Raw genomic sequence first — 26632 nt, 5'->3', positions numbered from 1 at the left:
ATTACTGAATAGGTAACCAGTTCAAAAAGTTTTATTCATTTGAAGCAGTACAGCTGCAGCAGTTGTAGAGAGATTTTACTTTTACAATGATTCAGAGAGCTCACCTCATGCTTCCTCTGAAGTAAAGGGTTATATTCAAATCTTTGTGGTAGTAATAAAATATACATTTTTACATTTATAGCATCAAATATAACAGCATGCCATGTGTACTGCTGGTAACGTCCTGCAGTACATAATCAAGACAGGTTTATTCTTTAGTGGTACTGTTAGACAGTGCTCAAGTCTGAGGACCCTAATGCAGATCATTTGTACGAGCTGAGTGAAAATGAAGTGTAATGGCCTGGTTCTAGAAATTTAATAATTTCCACCTTTTGTCTTGCCATAGTGAGAAGTGGTATGAATTATGAGTTGTATTATTTATAACTGCGTGACACAAATATTTGATGATTCCTACTGAATTCAAGAAAAGCCACTAGGGAGTTTGGGCAAAGGGCCAAAGCGATTGAGCTCATGAAGCAAAGTCACATCATTCCTTCTACACTATGTTAAGGCCAAGGAATGTCATAATTAGCAGCATCTGTCAAATCCTTGGAAACATCCGATTATTTTAACAACAACATCAGTAAATTCATTCAATCCAGTTCGGATTTACTTGGCCAAAAAAGTGGCTTACAGGCAGTGACAGGATGTAGAATGAGTGCAACTGTGACAGGGTTAAAATGTGAATGAATGAAAGGGCATAACTTAATAATGAAGCACGTTTTTGTAAATTTGAACATAAAGACAATGACAACAAATCATTTTATCTGTACAGCAATTTGAAGAAAAATCTCAAGTTTATACCCTACATTTTCAGTTTTCAGAGGACAGTATGTTCATTTTTGTCATTATTAAACCTAAAGTCATAATACTCCAGCACCTGTTCCACCCCAGTAATAACCTAGTTTAAACACTGTAGAAACAGCAAAATATATTACATGACATACCTTTTTTTGCATTAGTCTTAATACAACTTCATGCACTGATATCATTCCTGTAGCACACTTTATTTCTCACATTTCTGCAGAAATATTACCTTGTGAGAACCATAAGGTTCCAGTTAGAGACAAAAATTCATAAACGAAGCTAGATTGGGGCCTGAGCTAAAGTCACATCGCTGATCACAATCTGTCTACAGAAAAATAGTTCAAAAACGTTCAAGTATCACAGCTGCTGACTGACAGCTGATCTTAGTTTTTACATTTTTGTCAGTTTCTCATTCGCGCTCTCAATCACAAACATCACAAGACTATACACACTCAATGCCCTCCTGTGATTTCAGGACATTCATTTAAGAATCAGGGAAACCTGTGGCTATACACAGAACATACATGATGACCAAGTGTAATCATGTTCAGATACAGAAAAACAAGCTTTGCCCCACAGAGTGCAGGATGAGGGAAGAGTAATCTCTCTCAGTGATGCCCTTGCAAGATGTTTGGAGACACCATCTTTGGGAACAGTGCTCTTCTGTCACAGGAGAGGAAGAAAGGAAGAATCTAGTGCTGAGAGTTGTCCTACTGATTCAGTCCAACAGCTCTGTACTTCACCTCTCTGTTTGACCTCTCCTTCATATCTGTGGGTGTGGAATCGTCATGTTGCATCAGGGCATCAGGCAACATCTGCAAATCAAAGGAACAAAGAATTTAAAGCACAGGACATCTTTATTCACTTCCTTGTAAATAAAATATGGTCTTTCAACTTGCAATGCTTGAGCTACTATATTGAAAGTGCAATACTAGGTCTTCATAATCTGAATGAATGGTATGAAACAAAAATGAATAAAACAAAAACAAACAGAAAAACAGAGCAGCCTGTAGCAGCGATGAAGCCATGTGAGAAACTTGTTGTGGAGGACTGCACCAATAAGCTGTACTCAGGTCTGCTCAATCAATTCTGTGCCAATAGCTTATTGGTGTCCTGGTTTCTCTTAAGCCTAATGGGAAAATTAATTGGTCAGTGATGCTCGAAACAGTTCTTCTTCTTGTTATTTTTTTTTAATTAAAAATAAAAAAGGTGAATATCTTCAGGAGCTTATTGGTGCTCTCTACAAATGTCCCAGTTTCTCATTTGACCCCATGGGAAAATTACACCTCTACTTCAACATAACTGCTTAGATACTTTGAAAGTCCACAGTGATGTCTCTGTACATGCTTTAATTTATAAGAATTGATTGAAGAGTCATTCTGTAAGACTAGAGTTACACATAAAGAAGAAATATTTGAGAAGATGCATCCCGCCCAGGATGTCCCATCCCGGTCTGTAAGACACCCTCATCTTTCAAAATCCAGCAAAAATTAAATATCGATTTTTTGGTAAAATGTGATGCCTCAATCTGAGATACCCCTGATGACATCATTTTGACACTGCTGAGGTTTCTTTCATAGAGCTTGCAAAGAGCCCACCAGAGCCTCAGAAGACATGTCACAAAATTTATAGAGGACATTATTCATCAAGTCAGGTTTGTAAAGACAAGATGCACACACACCAAGAAGTGACCAGAATGAATGACAGTCTCTGTAATTTTATCAAAAGAAAACTAAGGGGGGAAGAAGAAGGGGGTGGGGAGTAATGGAATACAAATGTAGGAACTAGGAACTAGAGGCGAGTGGATGCCTTCTCACCTGCTCCCTGCTGGGCTGATATATCATCTACCCTGCTTAGAGGTTTCAGTAGACCATTCTCTGAGAAGGCTAGGACAGGAACTCTGTTGTCCTCCTGCTGTTGCTGTTGCTCCTCCTCTCCTTCAGGGGGAGACAACCTGGAATGTGAAGGCAGTACAAGCACCTCTTCAAAATCCCCATTCTCCCTAAAAACCAAAAAATAACAGTGTCAGATCTGATGACATCACAAGCAGTATGGCTGTTGTATATCATGGTTGTTGACTGTACCTCTGGTCAGGATGGCTCAGTGCTGTGGTGTTGGGGTTTGGGGTGGGATCTGGTTGGCTTAAGTTGCCGTTACTATTGTGTGTTGGCGTCTCAGTCGCTGCTGACGCAGCAGGAGAGGCCGGGTTCACTGATGGTGAAAGAAAATCAATCTGGTGTCAGGAACAACAACTGCAGAGGATATCTTTTGACGACAATCTGAAAGATATATTACTGCAAAGGTAGTTCTAAAAACGGTATATTAAATTACCTGCATTGTCTCCATTTCTGACTTTCTGGTGATGAAATGAAAAAAAGGAATTAATACTCAAAGATTGTTCAGTTGGATAGTTGTTACACTTTTGTTTACTCCATTTCCCCTCTGGTCTTTACCTTTTCAGTTGTCTCTGAACGCCGTGTTCTCTTCATGATCTCCTCAAGACGCTGGAGGGTTAGAAAAAAGGGAAAATACTTTAATATACACTGTACCTTGCAATTTATGCATGTTTATAATGTGAGGTCACGTTACCTTCTTTCTCTCCAGTCGTTCAGCCTCCTCTTTCTGGAAGTGCCTCTCTCTCTCCTGCCTCAGTCGCTCCGCCTCCTCTCTCTGTCGAGCCTCTTCCTCCTCTTTCTAATGTACAGAAAAGCATTTCATCTTATTAATAGGTCCATAGTGCTCCAACGTGTTCTCGCCCTCGGGTGTGTAGCAGGCATATCACAGATATACATAGGATGTACTCTCGCATTAAAGCCTGCAATGATGGGCTCTCAGATATAAGAGGTCTGTTTTAAAGAGCTTCAAAGTGTGATTTAGGAGCTGGAATTGGAGCGAATACATAAGCAGTACATTTTTCTTTTGCCTGGAAAGTACAGTTTATGTTCCCTTTGAGAGTTTAGGGCAGCAGAATATATTTGGTTAGGTTTAAAAATAGAATTTTCCCTTTTGACAACATTAACCCTGCACATTGAAAAATTGTGATTCCTGCCAATCAGTGCCTTTACATTGCCAAGAAGCCTTTTACAAGCATCCACATGAAGTTTGGGAGTGAGACATGTCTCATAATTTGCCATAACCTGGCGCATCACTGTAGTTATGGTAAAGAGAACATCTCTGTGTGTCTCTGCATCACCATCAGGTCTGTATTTGACACCCCGGGAACGAGAACAGGCTGAAAGTTCAAAACAGCAGACCTGCTGATTTTTGTAGTTAGCTCAAAATGCCATTTGTGGCAACCACATAAAAACAAAACAAGTCAACATAAACATCCGTAATCTCAGACCTGTTTCTGTAGTCTCTCTGCCTCTTCTCGCTCTTTCCGAAGTCTTTCTTCCTCTGCCTTTCTCTCCTCTTCCTCCTCCTTCTTCCTCCTCTCCTCGGCCTGGCGCTGAGCCTCCTCTTCTCTCCTTGCTCTCTCCTCTGCCTTTCGGCGAGCCAACTCCTCCTTTGCTAATCTGGTGAGACACAACCAGGTCAAAAATGATGCAGCCTTTCAGCACTACACATTCCCTCTCATGCACATGCTCACACACAGCCCAGCCTGCACACCTTGCCTGCTCCTCTTGTCGCCTGCGCTCTTCTTCCTCCTTCTCTCTCTGCTCGCGGGCCAGCCGTCGTTTCTCGGCCAGGATACGACTCGCCTCCTCCGGGTCTGTGGTGCCCGCTGAAGGCTTGTGAGCTGGTGGACTGCTTACACTCTCTAGAAGGCATCATAAAAGTTATGCTGACCAGTGTAATAAACTGTGCTGTGAAACAGGTTAGAGATTCATAACTCACCGCTGGTTGTCGTTTGCTCATTCGAGCTCTTGTTCTGACCCAGTGGCTGAGGTCGAGGCTGAGGAGGGCTGAGGACCTGCTCATCCTCCTCCTCTCCTCTGGGTGTTGAAGGGTGGGAACTCTCAGGTGTGATCCTGACAGGACGAAGATTTCCAGGATCTTCTGCCCTTGGAGACTTTAGCAACTTGGGGGTTGGAGGTCGCCCCACTGGTTTCTGTGGAGGTCTGTGAGCAAAGCAAGTATATATTTTTTAAAAATAGTCATCATTCGAGCATATCAGCAAAATAACTGCCCACGTTACATTTCAAATAAAACTGTAAAACTCAATTTCAGCTCCAAATATTCCCCATTTATCAAATGTAATATCCACTGACCTGCCAGGAGAGGGTGCTGTCACTTTGCCGCTCTTTTTGATTGGGGAAGAGGAGCGCTTGCTTGGTGGCAATGAGAGAACAGGAGCAAATGGAAGTGTCAGGTTGCTCCATGACTTCCTGACACTGTCACGGTCTTTTTGCCGCTGTTGGTTCAGGAGATACGGTAAAAACAAAAGACAACATGCACGAGTCAAAACAGGCAGTTTTTAAAAAAAAAAAACCCACCAAGTAAGGACCCAGGGAAGCAAGCAACACATTATCATCAAAACTGCTCTTCCAGAAAAATGTCCTTTAATGCAATACAAAAGGTAACTGGATGGTTTAGAAGGTGCCCTATAGATAGTAGCCACACAATATGATGAGTAACAGGATTAGGCTTAGATTACAACTGGCACCAAGCTCAGAAACAAAGTAAGAAAAAACAAAACACACTTAACAGGTCACAAAATGAAAAAGAGTCTTTTTAATTTGGAGGAAAAAAAATAAATCACACTGCATCCATTATCTGTACATTCTCACTGACCTTGTATGAATGACACACCAGCGGTATTCTGGAGTGGGTGAGAGTTATCAGTTCACATGCACAGTGATATGTTAGTGTGTGGGATGCATGGCATACAAGGGGCCTTCTTTCTAAATGGTAAATGGTCTGTATTTGTATAGCGCTTTACTAGTCCCTAAGGACCCCAAAGCGCTTTACACGTCCAGTCATCCACCCATTCACACACTGGTGATGGCAAGCTACATTGTAGCCACAGCCGCCCTGGGGCGCACTGACAGAGGTGCCTTAAGAGGTCTAAGACCTTAACGGCATAATAAGCTGTCACGAAGCAGATGAACAGTGGATGCAAGTGTGTGTGATGACAGATACTCTAATCTATTGTTTATATTGTTTGATCAGAAACATAATCAATTTGAAAATGACAAAGTTGAAGAAGTAGAAGAATTTAAAGGCTCGTGTTACTGAGTGCTTGAAAAAATTGATTTAAAAAATTGATTCACATCAACACATTCTGTAATAGCAGTGGCAGGAAATAATAATATGTTATCTAAAGCCAAAAATAAACTATCATATGACCAAATTTTTTAAGAAACAGACAATCAGTGTAACCGTCTCAAGTGGTCTTTCCCGTCAAGCAATAATCTGAGTTGCTTTTTGTTCACAAATATTATTTCCCAGATATTTTGTCATGGGCTGATGAAATCTACCTGTGTTGTTCCAGTTGTCCTCCTGCGTGGGGTGTTTAAAGACGAGGAAGCTGCGTCCCTGCTGAGGTTCCTCTCCTGGCTGCGACAGTGAGGCAGCGGCTGTGCCTGCAGGGCCTTGAAGGACATTGAGCCCATGGGGTGGCAGGAAACTGAGCGAGGACACACAGGCATGGCTAGGGTGATGTATAAGGTGGGAGTATACAGTGTTTTTGAAGAAGGCATTGATTGGGGTAGTGTGAGAATTGGTAGGACACCAATAAGTGTTGGATCAAATGGATCACAGAGGAAAAAAGATCAGGAAACAAAGACAGAAATGAGAAGGAATCAAGATGAATAAAAAAAATAAATAAATAAAAAAGGAAAGCCATGGGTTGAAGAAGCCAGCGTAGGATTGAGAGGAATGAGGAGAATATTTATGGTAGGAACAGAGAAGAAAGAAAGAAAGTATTAGTGCTACTAAAAAGTGCAAACAGCTGCGAATGTACTGCAACCATCACCTGACACTGTCTGACAAAGACTGTCTATGTGATATAAAATAAGGATTTGGTTGGTTGATTAGGGTTAGTAAAAAAAAAGAAAAAAAGAATCACATTAAAAAACTTAACACAATACACTTAAAGATATTTAGATCAGGAATGGTTTGCCAAACCATTACTTGCTGTAAAGAGTCCCAGTGTTGGAAGTATTTCTACTTTGTCACCCAGTTAGAACAAACTATAGCTAACCACACATTAGACCCAAAACCATACAAAGCAAGCAAGCAAACGGAAACAAAAACATCTAAATACATGTAAGAAATGCACTTCACCAACTGAATGCTGAATGTATCAAAGAGGGCAGAATAGAAAAGAGTGAGTGAATTCAAGTAGTTCACCTGTAAGTTATTTCTTTCCCTTAATGTAAACAATGATGGAACACAAAAATGATCTAAAACTCCCTGCTGCTGTGACAAGGCATGGCATCAGTAGAGGAACATTTCCTGAACAAATCACTTTATTTGTTTTGGGGGACGTATGTGCATGTGTGTCTGTGTGCGTGAGCTTTGGGTGCCTGATACACGCTGTTAAAGGAAGTTTCAGACAGTGTAATGCTTTAAGTCCAGGCAAATCTGATTAGCATCCGAAACTGCTTGGGTCAAGAGACCAAGCATAAAAGGGTATATATACTCTTTTTAATAAAACCTCTGCCTTAGATCAAGAGAATCTTGAGAATCTTGATCTAAAGAGCTATAGGGCCTTAAATGTTTTGTTTTATAAAATCAGTGTTGTGTGTTACCTGATTGGTCTCCTGACAGACTCACTGCACTGCGGCTGCGGGCCAGGTAGGAGTGTGTTGGCTGCTGCAGGCGGTTCACCATGTTGCTCTCCCATGGCGTCAGTGGAAGGCGGCGCAGTCCTGAACACACGCATGTGACATGTGAGCTTTGATAAGAGCTACAACTACAGACTACCCACTTATTTGCCTAAGCAACCAATCAAAGCAGATTATAAATTATACATATTTACTGCATTTTCCCCTTTTCCCAACACTGTCAAGCATTGCAGGTTAGAAATAAAGTGAATTTGTAAGCATGCACAGACTGCCGTGCCACACCTACACCTTCATGCACCTGTTTAATTATGAAAGGAAGCAAACACCGTGGTATGAAGAGCAAACAAAAGGGCAAAGACAAACCGTGCAAGATAAGAGGACACATTGCATTTTTAAGAAAATGATCTTCAAGAAATTTCAATTTATCTGGGAATTCATTCAAGCAGAAAGCTTTCAGTTTACCTCAGGTAGTTCGGAGAAAAAGGCTATTTTAATTAATTAATCTCCACGACAACCTGATAAGTAAGCCAATTAAAGGAGATCCGGCACAGTATGAGACAAAACGTGCAGTGCTTTGAGGTGTCAGCATGCAGGTCAAAGATACATCTGGGCTGAAAACTGTAGTAATAAATGGGTTTTTACATTTCTATTACTTCATATATAAAAACATTCATGTTTGAGAGTTTTTTGGAATTCACTGAGTGATGCTTCACAGTGCCTCGGTGTGCGGTGTCTAATATAATAATGGGAACAAGAGCATAATTATAATTTTCTGACTAATGTGGGTGACAATTTTTCAGCCAGGATAAAAACAGCATACAGTGTTCCCACAAAAACAAAAAGATTATCCTACTGAGGATTAGAGAAAGGGGTCACGTTAGAGGGGGGGGGGAGAAAAAATCTTGATCCCTCAGATGAAATGCACAAATGCCAACACGTACGTGCTGGACTGTGGGCATTTGTTTCAATAATCATAATGTACATTTATACATAAAAAGATATTAGATCAGCTTGTCATGTCATGGTAGGCTCTCCAAATCAAAGTTTCTCTTGTCAGAATATTACATTTAAAATTTTACACTGACAAATTTCTACAAAAGTAACAGATTATTTTACAGTTTCCAGCCCAAGATCTTTTTTGTTGCTTGCAACATAGTCGGAACAGTATAAGAGACCAAAAAAATTCCCACAAGAAACCTGTGTTTTTCTGTTGGCTGGTCTTTCCCTGATGTAGGTGGGGTTTGGACTGAGCTTTGTTTATGACAGGGGAGGAGACTGTTCTCATCTGTAAGCCTGTCAGCAGCATACAAACATCAAATGATGCATGACCCAATGGTTAGACTTCAACAATGACTTAAGTAAAAGCTCAAACTCGGAAATTTGCTTATTTGTTTCTTGCTGATTACTTCATGCAAGGATTCATTTAAGTCTGATAACATCTGAAAAACAGACTAAGCTATGCTAAGCTAAGCTAACAAACAGCAGTTTGTTAGCTTAGCTTAGCATAAGGCTAATTTTTTTTTTTTTAAAAAAAGCTTAGTGTTTTTCAGTTTTATTGTTCTTTTTGTCTTCATTTTAATCAAATAACTTCCTATTTTACTTTGTTCATATTTCACACTGTCTTGGGCCTGTTTAATGGTTTCTGTTTTGAAGTGTAGCTTTATTGTAAATTTGGGAAAAATTTGATATATTTTCTTCACCTAAAAAGTATGTGTGTCCAATTAAAGGTACAGTTATTGATGTTTTTAGGTTATTTCATAAGAAAGAAATTATAAAGTACTCATAAATATACATTATATAATAAATATACAAATATACATTCATTATTATTCATTATCTTCCAAGAAATTGATGCATTCTCATAAACATAGAATTAATCCATTTAAAATATACTGGGCCGGCCGCTGGTTTGTGGAACCCTTCATGTTTCCCCACCATATTTGAATACAGTGACCGAGAAGGACACCTCCCTTCTGACTAATCACGCTTTACCTATCTGGCTGGAGACCAACCACATATGTAGCATGGCAAAGGCAGAAGAGAAGTTGCAGACATTCATGCCATGGAAGGACATTGGAGGAATATGAAAACAGAATTCTTCTGACATCTAGCAGTGAAACCTTTTCTGCATTTTAATAATATTTCATCTTCTCCTGTTAAGAGTGTTAACTGATTTAAGTTTGGATTCTGGTGTTTCTCTTCCATTCTTTAACTAAGCTATGTTAACTCTCTGCTGGGTTTAGCGTCATATTAACTAAATGGAAATGACACGCTACATAATACATAGTTTTAACATAAAAAGTGTGTTTCAGTCACATAAACATCCCAAATCTAATTAACTAATCACAATAAAACAATGAGTGCTTTACAGCCTGTCACAAGAGGCTACTTCATAACAATGGCAAATTATACAAGATGGAGTCAAAGGCAGACCATTGCCAGTGGATGTAATGAACTGTATTTGTGTGTGTATATTTATTACCTCGATCTGGTGAGTGCAGGAGTGTGGCAGAGGAGCAAGAGAGGCGCTTGGTAATGACAGGGTCTGTGTGCTTGGATAAATTCATTGTGGACACTGAGCGCCTATCAGCATCTAGAATACAAAAAAACAAAACATGACAGATGCATATCAGTTTTATATTGAATTGGTGAAATTTAAGGAGAGAAAAAGGGGAAGAAAGAGAGCTGAAGTCAGTCATCTCTCTGGGTTTCTCTATTTTGGTTAATTCAGGTTAGGTATGAAAAACTACCAACTTGTTGCTAAGACAGGAAAGATATTTAAAAACAGATTAGTGCTAAATGGGTCTTATGTCCTCTAAAATAAAACTAAAATGGCTTGAGTAAATGATCCTGTGCCTGGGGATATAACTTTACGCCACACGTGAACGGCTACATGCGAGTGAAATAGCAAAACTACATGTCGTGCCATTCACACTGGCCTACGTGAAAACTAAAGAGAATGAGCTAACACAGTGCTGAACAGTTACAGTGCTAAAGCCAGCGTTCTAACGCCAGCCAGCTAACCCACACAGTGCTTTTATATTCACATTGGGATGTCATTCCGTATCTGTAGTAGAGACTGAAAGCACTCTGCATGTGCTCCAGTCCAGCAAGGTCGAGTGGATAGAGGAAAGCTGACTCGACAAAACCTGGGCCAGGAGGGGAAAGGACAATGGCAGAGAAAACAAAGAGTGCAGAGCAGGTAGAGAGCGAGCCGAGAGTGGGAGGGAGAGAGAGAGAGAGTAAGTCAGGGAGAGAGAGAGAGTTTGAATTTGAGAGCAAAGGGGGGGGGGGGGGGGGGAGAGAGAGAAAGAGAGAGAGAGACAGAGAAGGGTGTGAATATGCAGTAACAACAGAGGGCAGCGGATCTGAAAAGTTCAAATATAAACATGGTAGAACAATACTGACACGCAGAGGCAGGCAGACATATTTATACAAGAGAGGCACCGGCAGAGACACAAATCAGGTGTATGAGCACCAATGCAGAGGGGGAAAAATGACTGTACAACTGACTATGGCTATGGTGTGTTGTGCTGTGTGTTAACAGGTATTGTGTTATATATGTGATATATGTAAGAGTACCAGCTGTTGTGCAGGTTGTGTTTGTCTGCAGAGTTCCTCCCCAAGACCAACGGTTGGCCTTCGGTCTGGTTTTCTGGCTCTTCTCCATAGTCCTGCGAATCACTGCCTCATGGCGAGCCTACAGTCAAAACAACGAGAACATCAATGCCGAAAAAACAAACAGCCATCCGACATACCAAGTGTTAAGCAAATTCTCTCTCTTCATTTCTTCTGAATGAATGGAGTGCTTTGACTGCACCCAAAGTAGCAATACATGGCAGATAGGTTGGCATTTCTTTCATTCTATATGCTGGTGCTAAAGCTAATGCTGAGGAACCACAGACACTTTCTAGGCTGTAGAAATTGGAGTCCACTGAAAGTTGAGGTACGGTGGGCATCTGGTGGCCCAGTAGCAGTAGTTTTCCTGTTCTCCTACAGTCCTTGTTTCTAAATTTATATCGTTCCTATAAAATGAAGACTTAGATCCAAACCTAATTTCCTACTAAAATGTAACTCTTTACTCGTTGAAAGCCTACTGAGAGTAACCATTGAAGTGGTTTGAACTGAGTGCTTTCTGTCATATTTCAGGCCTGCTTATAAAATAAAATGAATGAGTGCATCAAAAGTTAGCTACCGTTGGAAAAAACCAAACACATTTTATTGCTATATACTGAGATGTCAAACCTCATACAGGTGAGGTTGTCAAATATCATCTTTATGGAGTAAAAAGTTAAAAACCTACTGTATCAATAGAAAAAAAACTATCCAGATTTATTATTACTATTTATGCAAAGTCATCAGCATGTGCTGCTACAGTGTCATGTTACAGATCTTTGACACATCAATGTTCTAGTTCACTAAATCAACAACTTAATTAGAACGTCAACTCGCTGTAAAGTTAATTACTGCTGGACAGGAAATCTATGACTACTTGACAGATGTGCAATTTTTCTTTACATTTTTTTTTTATATGAGAAAAGGAGTGGTTAAACACACAAATAAAGTATCCATGTCCCCCCCATCCTCCCTGGATGGGTGTTTCAAAAAAACTTGGAAGCAGGGGGCAGGTAAGAGGTTAGCCTTTGTGTGTTCACGAGTAAAACACTCAGGATGCACAGTTGTGAACGAGGGGAGCGTCAGTACCCTGTCTTCCTCTATTTTTTGCCGACGTTTCTCCTCCACGGCAGCCCGTCTCTTTTCCTCCTTTACCCGCTGCTCCTCCAGCTTTTTCTTTCTCTCCTCAACTTGTTTCTCATAGTGCTGCCTGGCTCGTTCCTCACGGGCCTGCCACTGGGCCTCCTTGGCAGCTGGCGCATGTAAACATAATAAACAATTTGTTTGAAAAAAGAAAACAAAAACAGGCAACTTGCACACAACACGAAAAGGCTTATAGCAGTAATGTGATGTGTCAGCTACGGATCATATGAGAAAGCTTTAGCTCTCAACACAACGCAAACGCCTCAGCCCCTTACTTGGGACCAGAGGTGTGACCAGTGTACAACAGCGTGAAAAAAACCCACACTTAAAACATGAACAAATCGGCAATGACTTCCTAAAAACCATCTGCTGTATTATTTTGATTATACTGACACACACACACACACACACACACACTCTAACATCAAAAACACCAGCCTTTCTGAAAGCTGTCCCATGGACTGTCCCATTATGTAACACGGAATCCATGGCAACAGGCCGCCTGGCTTGAACCTAGCCTTTATGTAACAGCCAGAGAAACTGGCACTTCACCACAGCTACCAACCAAGTTCAGTCACAATATGTTGTGGGAAAGACAAAAAAAAACACCCCAAAAAAGATAACTTTTATTCTTTTCTCTGTCAAACGCACAAGAACGCTCACCATTCTGTTTTTCACGCTCCTCCCGGCGCTCACGGGCCAACCTAAGTCTCTCGTCAATCTTGTTGAAGAGCAGCGAGTCTGCAGCACAAACAACAGTGAAGAATGTTAAAGGCCTGACAGACAAAACAGTCAATGCTGAGACACGGTACAAACTAATCTCATTGAAATATATGTTAATGTATGTGGGACTCACCTGTTTTGGTGCCAGCATTGTTACTGGGGCTGTTGCTGTTGGTGGTGCGATTAGGTGTAGGGGTCAGGGTGGGAGTGTAGGTCTGCCCAGAGCCCGCAGAGCTGGGACGGGTGGTTGAAGACACGGTGCCATCCTCTGACTTAAAGTGAGAGTACGATGCTGCAAAGAAGGACAAACAAGTGTCACATAATAAAACAAGAAAAGAAGCAACAAAGTGAGAGAAAAGAGATACAGAAAAATACAAGATAATAATTGCACATTAGGAAGCACCATCAGAAAGACTTTCCACAGCTCCTCACCCAGAGCTGTAATAAATGTTTTCCCACTAAATAAAACTAGGGCGATCGTGGCTCAAGAGTTGGGTGTTCATCTTGTAATCGGAAGGCTGCCGGTTCGAGCCCCAGCTCGGACAATCTCGGTCGTTGTGCAAGACACTTCACCTACAGCCTACTAGTGATGGCCAGAGGGGCCGATGGCGCGATATGGCAGCCTCGCCTCTGTCAGTCTGCCCCAGGGCAACTGTGGCTGAATTGTAGCTTGCCTTCACCAGTGTATGAATATGAGAGTGAATGAATAGTGGTATTGTAAAGCGCTTTGAGGGTCTCGAAAAGCACTATATAAATGCAATCCATTATTATTATTATTATTACTTCAGCTGAACATGTGTTCAGTGTGTGTAGAACAAACTGCTGCTTAACATAAAAATGAACATATTCAACCAAATGCTTAAGAAATAGCAGTTTATCATTAAAAAATTTCAAATGCATCAAAAATCCATCTCCAGAAAAACACTACCAGAGCTACGGTTAAAGTTTACATCTCACCTCAGTACCTGTACTTACATCCAGACAACATTTAGCACAGCAGAACATGCCTACAGTAAGCCAATGGCACAGAACACATCAATCAAGACAGATTGTATGAATTGAAAAGTGAAGTTCAACATGTTACGTAAAAGAAAGGCATGTTTTATAGGAGGTATGAGGGGGACACAAGCACAAGAAAAAAAATGTCTGCAGGTGGTCTCCGCAGCAGTTTCAGGCTTTGCTGAGTTGCTCAACAGAAAAACTAAATGCAATAAAACAATATGCACTTCACTGTCTTCCTGCTATTCATAGATGTGGCCATGAAGGTGCAGTGTTTCCACCAAGCTCACAGCTAGGCTATTGATTAATTGCACCATAGGGTGACTCAGCGCTTTCAGGTTAGCTTCCTGGACACAGAACGTTATACTGACTCTGATGCAGATGAACCAGACGCATAAATTTACACGGGTAGGATTAGAAAAATTGTATACTATTAATAAATACTGTAGGTGTACTAAGCAAGCATTCAACACAGTCCTTTCCTGTGTGTGGTGATAAGAGAGAGGAGACTCAGTCTCCACAGAGACCAACCTGTCCCACAAACCCAAAGACCAAAATAAATCATCCCCCCCGACTAATCTGATAAACTGAAAAAGATGGACTCCACTTTAAATATCACAGCCATCATGCCCTATTCTACACAATTCTCTCTATCACCTATTTCTTTTCTTTACAGAAAGAGGACATGATGGAGTACAAGTTTCATATCTAGAGTTACAGATGGAAATCTGTGTCTCAATGAATTTTATAGTTACATGACATTAAGAGTAAACATTGAATCATTTCTCAACATGCTACTATTTCCAGGCTTGTTTACAGTACTGTGAAAATGTCTAATTTCTTTATATTTAATTTCCAAGCAGCCAAACTTGTCAATTTTAAAGTGGTCTTGAAGTGGTCTTCTCCAGACTTTCTGAAGGTCTTTTAAAGTTTTTTTTTGCTTTCTTGTTTTGGGATTTTCCACTCATGTTCACTCCATTTCTATTACCTGGTCATTTTAGAGGTTTGTTTGTTTGCTTGTTAAGGCAATTTACACTGACCTATGAATTGTTCAGTTTTAAAATCAATTTAAAGTTGTATCTTTGGGGACTTTGTTACAACCAGCTGGTAACAAAAACACAGTCTGTTCCTCTTTATTTGAATCTATAAAAAAAATAAAAGCTCATAAGAGTCTGACAGGCATAAATGAATATTTTTGCACTAATAAGGTGATTCAAAAACTGCTATTAGCCAAAAAGCTTCGCATATCCCAGCTTTTTGTGCAGTGAGGACAAAAGAAGTGGCAGGCCTAATGAACAACAACAAAAAAACCTACACTAGATTAACAACAGCTGAAAATTACAAGAAAGCTTGCACAAACCTAATACTGTATTTCCATTTATGTTGCATGCTTTCTATTGACTCACTGCAACAATTCCCCATTTTCCTAGCAAAATGTAAGGGCATGAGGTGTGGCTTAAGAGTTGATAAAGATCAAGGACTGAGTAAAAATTTGAACCTTCTTCCTCCTAAAAGGTAAAAGGGAACATCAGTCTGAATACAAGTTCCACTAACTACTACTTTCAAATGCCTTTTTTCATTTGCAAGCTGATCAGTTTTAGTATATTAGAAACAGCTTCCTCCTTTCATTTTATTCTCACTGTACTTGGTAATTTATGATATTTTGTTTTGCAGAAAGTCTTATGAATCTAAACTGTCACCAACGTCTCCATCCAAACACCTCGAGAGGTTTTTAGGGTGAATCACAAAGACCAAGGATGTGAGGGCATAGCTGCAGACGGATTGTATGTCACAGTCTATGGAACATCTACAGAGGTGTGTACACAAGCATTCATAGGTCTGCCCTGCCTCGGGTAGACTGGCATTGGAAGTGGTTTAATATAGGCTATTGTTATGAGAGGAAAGGCTGGACTGGGCCACGTAAAAACAAGTCTGGTCTGTTTATTCTCTTCCCCTGAAATCCTTTTCCTCAAACAAAAGATTCAGTTTATTGAATGATGAGGATAATACACTGAAGTCAGATACTTAACGAGACATACGTGAATGGGCTTTTGGGTAAACAAAAAAGATGGCTTAAATGAGATGAAGTCAAGTCTGAATGAAAGGCCAGGAGCCCCTGCAAATGCATTAAAAGACAAAGTAATGAGCCTTTTCATTTATACAAGTTGACTTCAAGTTTCATGTTGTGATGGAGTGGGCGTTTTAATGACCCGAGTGGACCGCACAATGAGCCAGTAGGTGACTGTCAAAGACCACAACCAATTTCTTTAATTTAATAGCTTAAATTGACGCACTTCACTTTAATCAGCTGGGAATACTTAAAACTACATAATAAGAAATAACACTTCCTAAAAAAGTCAAGACAAGAGAGAGACACTTTCATCCCATGTGAAATTAAATAACATTAGCAACTCGTCCAGGGTGTACCGCGCCTCTCGCACCCAAACTGTAATTAGAAGAGTCATCTGTAGGAATCTAAGTATGAAAAGATTAATATTTGGCCGGTTTAATCAATGAACCACACGCTCACAGAAATATTCAGAATACAAAGAAGAAGAGAAAAGAGGATTGCCTCTTAAAGTATTAAAAAATTACTGGAATAAAGGAACTGAAATTTTGACATTAACAATGTGGCCCATATTTACACAACTTGATTTACCTCATAAATATTTACTGTAACTCCTAGCTAGATGTCCTTCAAAGCATTTGCAGATAAAAGTAAACGGAGAACGAATGCATTCCTTCAATTCCTATACTTTGAAAAAGGTGCATGCATGTTGTACAATATAGTTACGAAAGCAGTTAAAGCCTTTTACTTATAACAATCAGTGGAATTTGAGCCAAAATTTATCTCCACATCTCTGGTTCATACGTCTTCTCATTGTTTCCTTTGTTCAAAACATTTTTCCAGATAACGCAGTCTCACCATAACATCGTAAATCTGCACTGTCTGTGTTTTTTCAGCTGAAAATATTACAGAAAAAAATGCTAATATGTTGGACTTGTGCAGCTTATATCCTCTTACTGCGTCTCACAGACTCACCCATCTGTTGTAGAGGTCATAAACCGACAAACCTCAAATAACAGCGAGCATATTTGCTTGTGAGCAATAGACAGCAGCTTAACAGCCTTCGCAAACACACCAAAGTCAGTTTCATGTGTGACATAATTCCACTTCCTAGTAATAAATGGCTGGCTACACTCATGTCCACCACCTTTTGCTACACTTTTATATAAGATTCTTTCATATTTTCAACCAACTGTCTACCAGGAACATAAGAATCTACACATACTAAACCTGAAGTCCTACAAAAGTCTAGAGTCAAAAGATTAGGACAGACGTACAAAATATTTTGGTTTCACTCCAGCTGACGTGATTTTAAGCAATGTCTTTATGAGTATGAGTTCTTAGTGTTTAAATTCATATTCGGCTAACACATATCCTTTTGAATCTTTGGTAAATGACCTGTATTTGTATAGCGGTTTACTTAGTCCCTAAGGACCCCAGTCCATTTGAAGTCCATTTAGAAAAAAAAGAACATGGATCATCTGAACTGACAGCAAACACCTCGTATTAAAACTGACAGCACGGCAATGGTTTGATCTCAAATAAAATATTCGAGGACAAAGCCAAATCCAAAGCATACTGATGCTGGTGCTTTTGTAGTCCTGTTCATTCCCAATTAAGTACCTTGTACTATATGAGTGTGGATTTGGCAGCAAAAGTTTAGGACACAGGTGATCCAATAGCCCAGAGGTTATGGTGCTAACCAAAAGGGCTAAAAAACAAACAAACTTGCAGCTAAGTCCCATATTTCAACTCCTAGCAAAAAGGACCATTGCTGCAAGTCAGTCTTGTCACTTCCTTTCTTTTGTGCGCTGTTTCAATAGTTTAAATAAAGGCAAAACAAAATTCTGGGTTTAAGGCTTTACCTGGATTGTGGTTCATAATTCCAAGATTGCACCTGCTGAGCTCTTGGCAAGCATCCCACTCTGACTAGTCGAATCGGAGGACCAGAAACCACATTCCTACTTCGTGAAAGCATCTTTCACTGAAAAGAGTGACCCAATGAAATCCATGTTGCAGTGAGGTGGAAGGGGGGCAAAGAGGGCAGTCAAAAGAAATCCATCCAAAACTCAACTGTTTCCAGAGTAAGAAAAAAATGGGAAGTGAAAACGAGAGGGTGAGAGAAAGAGTGAGAGGTCAGCTGTGGTTGGTGTCACTGCTGCTGAGAGCCAGTGTGTGAGACAGGTTGTGGCAGCTCTCCAAACCCCATCCTTTTGTCCATGTGTATGCATGTATATTTGTGTAACAAGAGTATGTGTGTAACAGAGAGTGAGACGTGAGAGTGTCACCGTTTAATCTGCCCGCCCCTCCCTCCGTTCTGTTGCTTGCATGTATGTGTGTATGTGCATGCACGCTCCCCACCCCCAATCTATCTGCATTCATTGCCAGTCAGATTAAATGGTCAGAGTTAGCGATTAATGCTCCGCTGTCCAGGCCAGCGGATAGCACGCTGTACGGCTCCTTTCCTTCCCTTCAGCCTGAGAGGATTAGCTGCTGCTAATGCTAAGCTAAACTGTAAGCCCCAACCACCAGAGGAAAAAAAAAAGGGGGGGCAGGGATGGGAGTGTTCCTTTATAGCTCTAGGAGAGGCACACAGGCCCGGGTAACAGGTGCAAGAACGCTGGCTTCTGCTTTTTAGTACAAAAAGCTGCACTCACTGCACGCTGCAGGGCCAAGCTGCAAATCAGATCATGAGAGGAAAACTCTGTCATCCAGTACTGGAAAATTTTGAATGTTCCCATCTTCAAAAGTTTTCTAAAAAATTTTGTTAGTACAAATTTTTGCTTGACAAATTTTCACTGACACTAGAATATGCATACAAACCAATGCTCTCAAATAAAGTCATCTTGTTTACTATTAACAATCAATGGCAAATGAAAATCCACACACTTCTTATAGCTCCATCAACCATTTGACTTGTACATGAGTAATGAATCCCGTACCATTACTGAGAAATTACAGGCTAAGGTCAAAGTAGAAAGAACTATTTGAGACAAAACAAATCAGTTTAGTCTAACAGTCGTGTGTTGAATCAGTCCAATCAACAGCACCCACCATGACTTCATAATAAAGATAACTGTGAAAAAAAGCAGCTACTTCAATTTCAAACTTCACAGTAAACCCAGCAGTTTGCTCTCCTTCCACCTGTTTCAGTCATATCTTACATGTATGTTTGCTCCATGATGCAACTACACATCCCTCAGCATGAGATGGTTGGATTCAAACAGGAAATGCAATTATCTAGAAATGAAACTAGCCACTTTGTCTTGTTCCTTATATATAATGTAGCATATGCATGATTTGTAGAGTCAGTCTGTAATACTACACTACTTGAAGAAAACCATCTACCTTTGTTCTTTCTACTAAAAAAAACTGGTCACAGCATCATCTCAACATTAGATAAGGCATGAAATTAAATCTAACACTATATCTTTCTGAATTGTGTGAAAGGGGAAAGCTAACGTGCAGCACATTTATGCCTGCTCTAACTGTAACAGCATCCCGACTGCTCTGCTTACTAATGCATTTAGATCACGTGTACAGTGAGCCGCACCTCCATTCTCATCTGCAGTCCTTGAGTCAATCTTGCCCTGTCAGCTGATTTTCACTCACACAAACAGTAAAACTGTGCTTCCTCATCACACCTGTCAGGCGCCTGTCTCTGGATGGCTGCGCTTCACAGTTTTAGAGGAGTTTGTAAAAGCAAACTGTGCACAAATCAAACAATTACTACATGTTGCTAGGGGTATCAACTACCTCTTTATTCAACATCATTAGCCTTGCATGTAGACACATTTGTCTTTAATAGACCACATTTTCAGATCTTTCTTTAAACTGCTGCTGTGACTCTCTGGAGTCTGGTTAAACATCTCTGTGCCCCAAGAGCTTCTCTGCCCCAGATAATGCTCTCTCTCTCTCACACACACACACACACACACACACACACACACACACACACACACACACACACACACACACACACTTTAACATTTTAAATCAGCTCAAACATCACAGTATTTAAGGGAGAAAATGTAGTTTACACTGCTCTCATTTTCATCCATACCTTTTTTCTTTCTCTTGCAAGCATCTCTTCGTCTCTGTACCTCCTCCTCCTCAGTGATGGTGAAAAGTGCTGGGATAGCTGAACGGTTACCTTGCTTCCTCAGCCTCCACTTCCCTTGCAAACACCCACCTCCTCTTTCCCCACGTCCTTTACTATCTGGCATTGCCTACCCTGTTGCTAACCCTTGAGCCCCAGCCTAACTCACCCAACCCCGTCCCATCCCACCCTGTGATGCTGGGTGAGGATGGGAGGTGGGGGAAGAGGTCTGTCCTGAATGCCAGAGGATGATGATGGACGAGGTCACCCCTAAAAGCCACCTTCTCTAAGACGTAGGTAGCTAATAGCTAGTGCTAACAGCAATTTTCTTCAGGTTGCTGCTCTGACTTTAAGACAGCAGGAAGAAGCGACAGAGAGAAGAAGAAACATGAGTAAGGAGATAGGGGGAAAAAAGGCGGTGGAGATGGAGGAAAGTAAATGTGGTGGATGAAGGAGAGCGTGGAAGAGACAAACAGAGCACCTCACTGAGCCAAGTCCATACTCCCTGCAATGGCATAGAGAGAGTAAAACAGAGTGAGAGAGTCTCTTGTAGGATGAGCTCTTGCAGTCTGGCTTAGAAAAGAAGACTTAATCCACAAGACTGGCTTGGTCGAGAGCTGTAAGGATTGTGCTTCTTTTGACTCCCGAGATGCCGCCTCTGCTGTCACTACTTTTACTGCATTCCTTTTTCTCCTGCTTCAGCTCTCCCTTGCTAGGTCTATTGTGTGAATGCAAACTTGTCAGAAGAATCATATCACCCAGGCAGTGACTGCACAGAGCACACACACACACACAAACACAGAGTAACTGAGGAGAGCGGGGTTTGTTAAAATATTCAGTGCGAATCCAGTGGTGGAAGTTGAGCCGGTGCTGGCAAAGGGTTTCCCTGACAACAGCAGCACATGGACCAGTGATGCATGGGAAGTGAGACAGCAGAGGACGGACACGCTTTAATGTGCTGTACACAGTCCCACACACAACTAGGGATGCACACACCAAATCAAATATTGCAGTACAGGAGCTGCTTCTGTGGAAGGGGTGTGTACAGAGAGCACATGGTATATAGCCCCACCCCACCATCCACTTAAAGAGCCATCAGCCATTTAGGATGCCACGGTGATGTACGATGAGTGAGAACATTATGTTGCTGCAGCTTCACAAGAATGCAGAAGGAACAACACGCAGCACATCAATATTTAACCAAGGAGCATTATTGTAGTTGCACTGCATCTACAATAATGTTGCAGTGCAACTTTATTGTTGCTTGGCTCTGTAGCCAAATTCAGAACTCAAAGAACTTGGCTTCATTCAAACCTTTAAAAGGTGACACAATATGGCAGATGCAATGAAAGGGAGGGTGAAATAAAAGGGGGAGTATTTCAGTCTTTGAAGGCCTGGATAGTAACAATACAAACACCAGGCTCAACATGTATTACTGTTAATGCATCCTTGAGCTAAACTAATATGGAGATTAGAGAAACAAGTGCGATAGCTTGCATGCTGTGAAAAGCAACGTAGCCACTAAAGTTACAACTCCACTGTTTCTTTTATTTTATATGTACATAAGCAAAAGCATCAAGTATTTCCTAATATAATTCCAAACCACTACCTTTTCCACTATTCCTTTACTATATAAAGGAATTCAGGACAAGTCCTGCTGTCTCATCTCCTCAGAGAGCTCACACTTCACAAACGCACACATTCATGAAAGAGCAATCTGATCTTTGTCCCTGCAGGAGAGAGCAATGCTGTAATTCTACACGCAGACTTTAACCTGATAGGATGGGTAACACACCCTTCTCACACCTACTGAATGTGTGTGTTAGACACAGACATTTGAAGAGAATGGACATTTGAATACAGTAAAATGAAAGCAAGCAAGTGAAAAAAAAAGATTTAGTTTATTGTTAAGTTTAATTGCTAACCCTGGGTCTGACATGTTGGGGGTCCTGAATGACATAATGTTTGACATAGTGTACAATTAAAGTATAACAGCCTAGTTGTATGCAAATTTAGCCCAGAAATATTGAGTTTAATTTCTAGAAAATCCCATAATGTGAGATGGATGGCCAAACTGACAGCGAATCTGGGAAAACGCCGCAATCACCCACAGAAGTAACTTTTTGTGCAGGCCGAATGCAGGGCAACTCATGAACAAAGCAGCAAAAATGATGATTTGGGAAGCAGGTAGTAATGACAGGAGATAAACCACATCTTAGGAACTTACTTTCTGATTGAATCAAAGCTGCAGTACCTCTTTATAAATACACAGTTAACAACATGTATTAATTAATCTGTGCAGTGTTACAATGCATGGATTAGAGGTAATTGGCAGTAATTTTTTTTGTGAGCTGCAAAATAAATTTAAAATATGAATTCTTTCTTTTAGTGTCTCATCCTCTGTATGTCACTGACTCTTGGTGGCTTTAGTTGCTGTCTAACTGCAGGTCAAGCTAGGTCAAAGCAGGGGACATTTGTGGAACAGCTGAGCTTAATGCTATGTAATCCTAAAGTAAGTAATCTCAACTCATTCAAATCAATAAAAGGTCATGCCCACTGTGCACCCATTCTGCCTACGTTATAGTTGTCAGGGCTGCTTGTATCGCAGTACGTGAACATAATCACTCTTACTGTAATTCATGCAGCAATAATTCTTTGCATACTTAACTGGGTTCCAGGTCTTTATAAAAGCACTGGAATACTATTTATGTAACTTTCTGTGTGCTAGGACTCTCACACCTATCCAAACACCTTCACACCTTCATCTAAACGAATCTGCTTTTTATACATTTTCAAGGAAAACTGAGTGAAGGTGCCGACCTTTGCCTGGATGCACTGTGGATTAACATGAACGGATACTTTTAACTTCTGAAGGCAGCTTTATATAAGGGACACACGTTTAGATGAACACTAAATCACTGGGATTTTTGCTTGCCACAATAATTAATTAATAATACACCACACATCTTTAAGCTTTTCATGTATTTCTAAATTTTCTTTTTTTGAGACCTGGAAAGTAAATGTACCCATCACTAAAGCACTTTGGTCAGCATTTGTTTTTTCAGTGCACTATTGCCTTTAAATAAAATAGATGCAATAGTCAACAGAATAAAGTTAAAACATTTTTCATAGTGCATAATTAATTTTTTTTTCATTTCCAAAAAATCCTTAATTCACTGGACAGAAAAAAGTATCGATCTTTTCACGCTAGTATCTGTCTGATACCAACACTTAGGGTTGGTCCAGATGCTATCGATATTTGGGTCGATCCGCCCACCTCTAGTTATTACAGCTCTGCCATTAGGAGTGGATGGGAATCACCTGCTATATCGTTACTATTTGAGAAGTGGCTAAAAGTGAAGCAAAGGGGTGTAAGATACGGGAGATCTCTGCCCTTTGGCAGCCAAAAACCCCAACACACTTTACATACTTTTACAAGATCACTGATAGGTGACATTTCCGGTGTTGTGCCAAAAAGTGATTGTCTGCCAAAAAGTGATTTCCGGTATTTGCCAAAAACTGATTGGTCGTATTTAAACTGCTATAAGTAACTTGTTGGGCTATAATATGTGAAACATATGTTAAACGCATCCCTCATGGATGACATAAAGTCATATTGAGCCACAAACAACATTCGTGTAACAAGGTAGAAGCCGCAATCAGTTTTTGGCAGTGACTTTTATTAACCTTTATTTATGCAGTTAAAAAAATCTCATTAACATTAAAAATGTATTTTGTCAGAGTAAGCTGGCCAAGAGGACAGCAGAAATGGCAGCAAATATGACAATAGTTTTGTAAAAATAGTTTAAACGAGGATAAAGGACCGGATTGGTTATAATGTAAGTACAATAACACAGAGCTCTAAAGATACTTGAAAAGACAGATCATTTTTTAATTCTATATATAACCCCTTTGTAAACGCTGTTCACCGAAGTCTATTTACCAACATACATAAAGATATTACACATAAAAAATACACGGAGACATTGGAAATCAGTTTTTGGCAGGCAATCACCTTTTGGCACAACACCTGAACTGACAGGCGTGCAGTTTGTCTGTGTGTAACTTTTATTTCTCCAAAGACATTATACACACATAGACCTACAAGCTAAAAATGCACTTACAAGGCGACGTGGCCATTTTAAGTTGTAAAAATGAATAACGAGAGTATAAATGATCATGTTTGGGGTATTAATAAGCCAACTCAAAGTTCAAAAGAATATATAAATCCACCTGTGAGAGCCAGAGAACAAAGCTGTAGCCTAAAGACATATTCTATCTATGCCATCCCGAAAACAACCTGCGGCTCATTTTCATTAATTCACCTGTCACGTCAGCTGAAGGTGGATTTCGACGAAGTGGCAAATTGTAAGCAACAGGTGTCTGCCGAAACTCAAAATGTCTACCAGCTACAACACAGACACACAAAAAAGGGGTAAAACAAAATAAATAAATAAATATTACAGCAGCTTTCGTAACAAGTCGTGTTTGGTAAACGTAAAGTAACCGGTTGGGTGAGTTGGTTGATAGTTAATCCCACTCCCGTGACCGACCGGCTCCGAGTCTCTCTTTAGCTCAGAGTCGGTGTTCAAAAGCAGACCCACTCAAGCACCCTTCAGTACTTCACACAACTGTTATTCCCCCTTAAGAAGAAGAAGAAAAAAAGTTTTGTCAAAGTAAAGTTTCCTGTTGGTGACAACTCACCTTGGGACTCCGGAGGAGATGTGTCGCTGCCATCCTGGTCCGCCATTTCTCCTGACGTCAGCTGAGAGGGATCAGCGGCAGGAACCCGAGGGAATGATCCTGAGACACACCGGGACCGGGGCCCCTCCCACGGACAGGTGGAGGGGACAACGAAGACCAGTATCAGATCAGCAAAACAAACTAGAAACTAGTAAAAGTTACATGAATGTGTAATGAGTAAACTTTAAACTACGCGATTTAATTTAATTCGGACTGCATAAACCTCACAAATATCCTGAGCAACATATAAATAAACTTTTAATTGAAAAACGGTTTTTTTTTGTAGTAAATCCACCTGAACTTACCCTGAGTTTAAAGGAGAGGTTTAGAAGGCAGAAAGAGGCGCAAGCGAAACAGGGTGCTTAAGATGAAGTGCTATACTGACATCTGGTGGCGGTAGGGCAAAGTGTTGCTCGATAAATGTTGAAGATAAAGCACACGCTGTTATTCCAGGCCTGTCATAGCTGGTCAACGTAGGATTTATGTTTTCAGTCAAACTTACACCATAATACTTTTCACATGTCTAATCAGTCATCTGACTAATCAGAAGACACCATATTGAGAGTTGGTATGGAGAAAAAATAATGAAATCTGAGGCTTTTTGGTCGCTTTTGTACGTTGTAGAACATAAAGAAATGAAAGATATGACAAAAATGACTTTAATAGCTGAAGATTCTGGCTTCCTGCATTTTGAATGTGGGTTTATTTACCTTATTTTTGTTACAGCCTAATTTAGTCTTTGGGGTTAATAAAATAAATAAAAGTCGCATTATTTTCATTACAAAGAGTTTTATATATGTATCACACATCTGGAAACAGCTATGCCTTTTAAACTGGCAAAACACAAATCCAGTGTTTTCTTCTTGAGCGCACAACAAATATACGGCACTGCCAGCAGAGGGAGGCCTCGTCTTACATTACAAATGTTTGATTCATTAAAATTCTGTGCTTTTGTATGCGTTTAGAGCTCTCTCGTTAGGTTTTACTGATATATCAATAAATAATTACTATAAATCACATGGTCAAACTAACTGCAATTTTATGTCTGGATAATTATACCTGAACATTAGTAGATATTTTTGAGTCATTAAAAAAATGAAACAAAAAAAATGCAAAGGCAGACTCATTTCATAATCACAACATGAATAAAACACTTCTAACCAGCCCCGCTCTATTTGAGGATGGCTTTTCTGTTCCTGGCTGAATCCATGCCAGTCTCTGCTCATATCGCTGCTATTTAACAGACTGTGCCGGCTTAGCCCCCTCTCTGGACCCTCAGTAAAGTGCCTGCTGATTGGTGCGCAGAAAACAGCAACCATGGCAACCAGCTGTTTGGCAGTTTCTCTGTTGGAGGAGATGTGGAGGGGGCGCGGCTGGGGGGGCACATTAGCCTATAGGTATAATCACATACTGACAGACAGACATATAAACACACACTTCTGGCCGCTTCTGTGGTGTTTGTGAGGGTGAGAGCTGCAGCATCATTCTTTTCAGCTATCTGGTAGCTATATTTATCCAAGAGGTTTGACCCAAGACGCTCAACAGCCTGTTTTTGTTTTCAGTCTACCACACAAAGGCACCACATGCATCTCTTAAATTACTGTTTAAGTCATGATGTCTGATTTATTTAGCTTGTGTCCTGCTTTTCTCAGAGCCCTGAAAAGC

At 40.4% G+C, this 26632-nt stretch overlaps 1 protein-coding gene across 9 annotated transcripts; it reads right to left on the bottom strand.

Annotated features, from left to right (window-relative positions):
- Window positions 1-37: 37 nt before the first annotated feature.
- On the bottom strand, window positions 38-25065 carry map7b (microtubule-associated protein 7b). Of its 9 annotated transcripts, none has more exons than XM_085132583.1 (20): window positions 24929-25065; window positions 13192-13350; window positions 12999-13076; window positions 12282-12445; window positions 11160-11277; window positions 10625-10726; window positions 10060-10170; window positions 8775-8870; window positions 7542-7661; window positions 6267-6439; window positions 5058-5200; window positions 4684-4907; window positions 4456-4606; window positions 4190-4361; window positions 3436-3540; window positions 3300-3350; window positions 3178-3202; window positions 2931-3057; window positions 2664-2848; window positions 38-1661 (listed from the first exon to the last, which is right to left on the bottom strand). In XM_085132583.1, exons 1-20 carry the CDS (start codon window positions 24972-24974, stop codon window positions 1651-1653), a joined length of 2361 nt encoding a protein of 786 aa, XP_084988709.1. In that variant the 5' UTR covers window positions 24975-25065; the 3' UTR covers window positions 38-1650. The 9 variants fall into 9 exon arrangements, with proteins under 9 accessions (XP_084988709.1, XP_084988705.1, XP_084988706.1 ...); XM_085132579.1 differs by lacking the exon at window positions 24929-25065 and adding an exon at window positions 20189-23912 and having other exon boundaries at window positions 3178-3199; XM_085132580.1 differs by lacking the exon at window positions 24929-25065 and adding an exon at window positions 20189-23912 and having other exon boundaries at window positions 6267-6415.
- Between the last annotated feature and the right edge of the window lie 1567 nt (window positions 25066-26632).

Source organism: Neolamprologus multifasciatus, chromosome 15 (assembly GCF_963576455.1).
Source record: "Neolamprologus multifasciatus chromosome 15, fNeoMul1.2, whole genome shotgun sequence".
NCBI lineage: Eukaryota > Metazoa > Chordata > Actinopteri > Cichliformes > Cichlidae > Neolamprologus > Neolamprologus multifasciatus.
This window is presented reverse-complemented; position numbering and strand designations above follow the sequence as displayed.

What these genes read in the sequence shown, in the direction of transcription:
- map7b (XM_085132578.1), bottom strand. Translation starts at nt 20,351, where the DNA reads ATGCCAGATAGTAAAGGACGTGGGGAAAGAGGAGGTGGGTGTTTGCAA. An exon ending in TTGCAAGAGAAAGAAAAAAG is followed by an intron (nt 13,351 to 20,188) that starts GTATGGATGAAA and finishes CCTTCTTTGCAG; the next exon opens with CATCGTACTCTCACTTTAAG. An exon ending in GGACAACTGGAACAACACAG is followed by an intron (nt 5,201 to 6,266) that starts GTAGATTTCATC and finishes CTGAACCAACAG; the next exon opens with CGGCAAAAAGACCGTGACAG.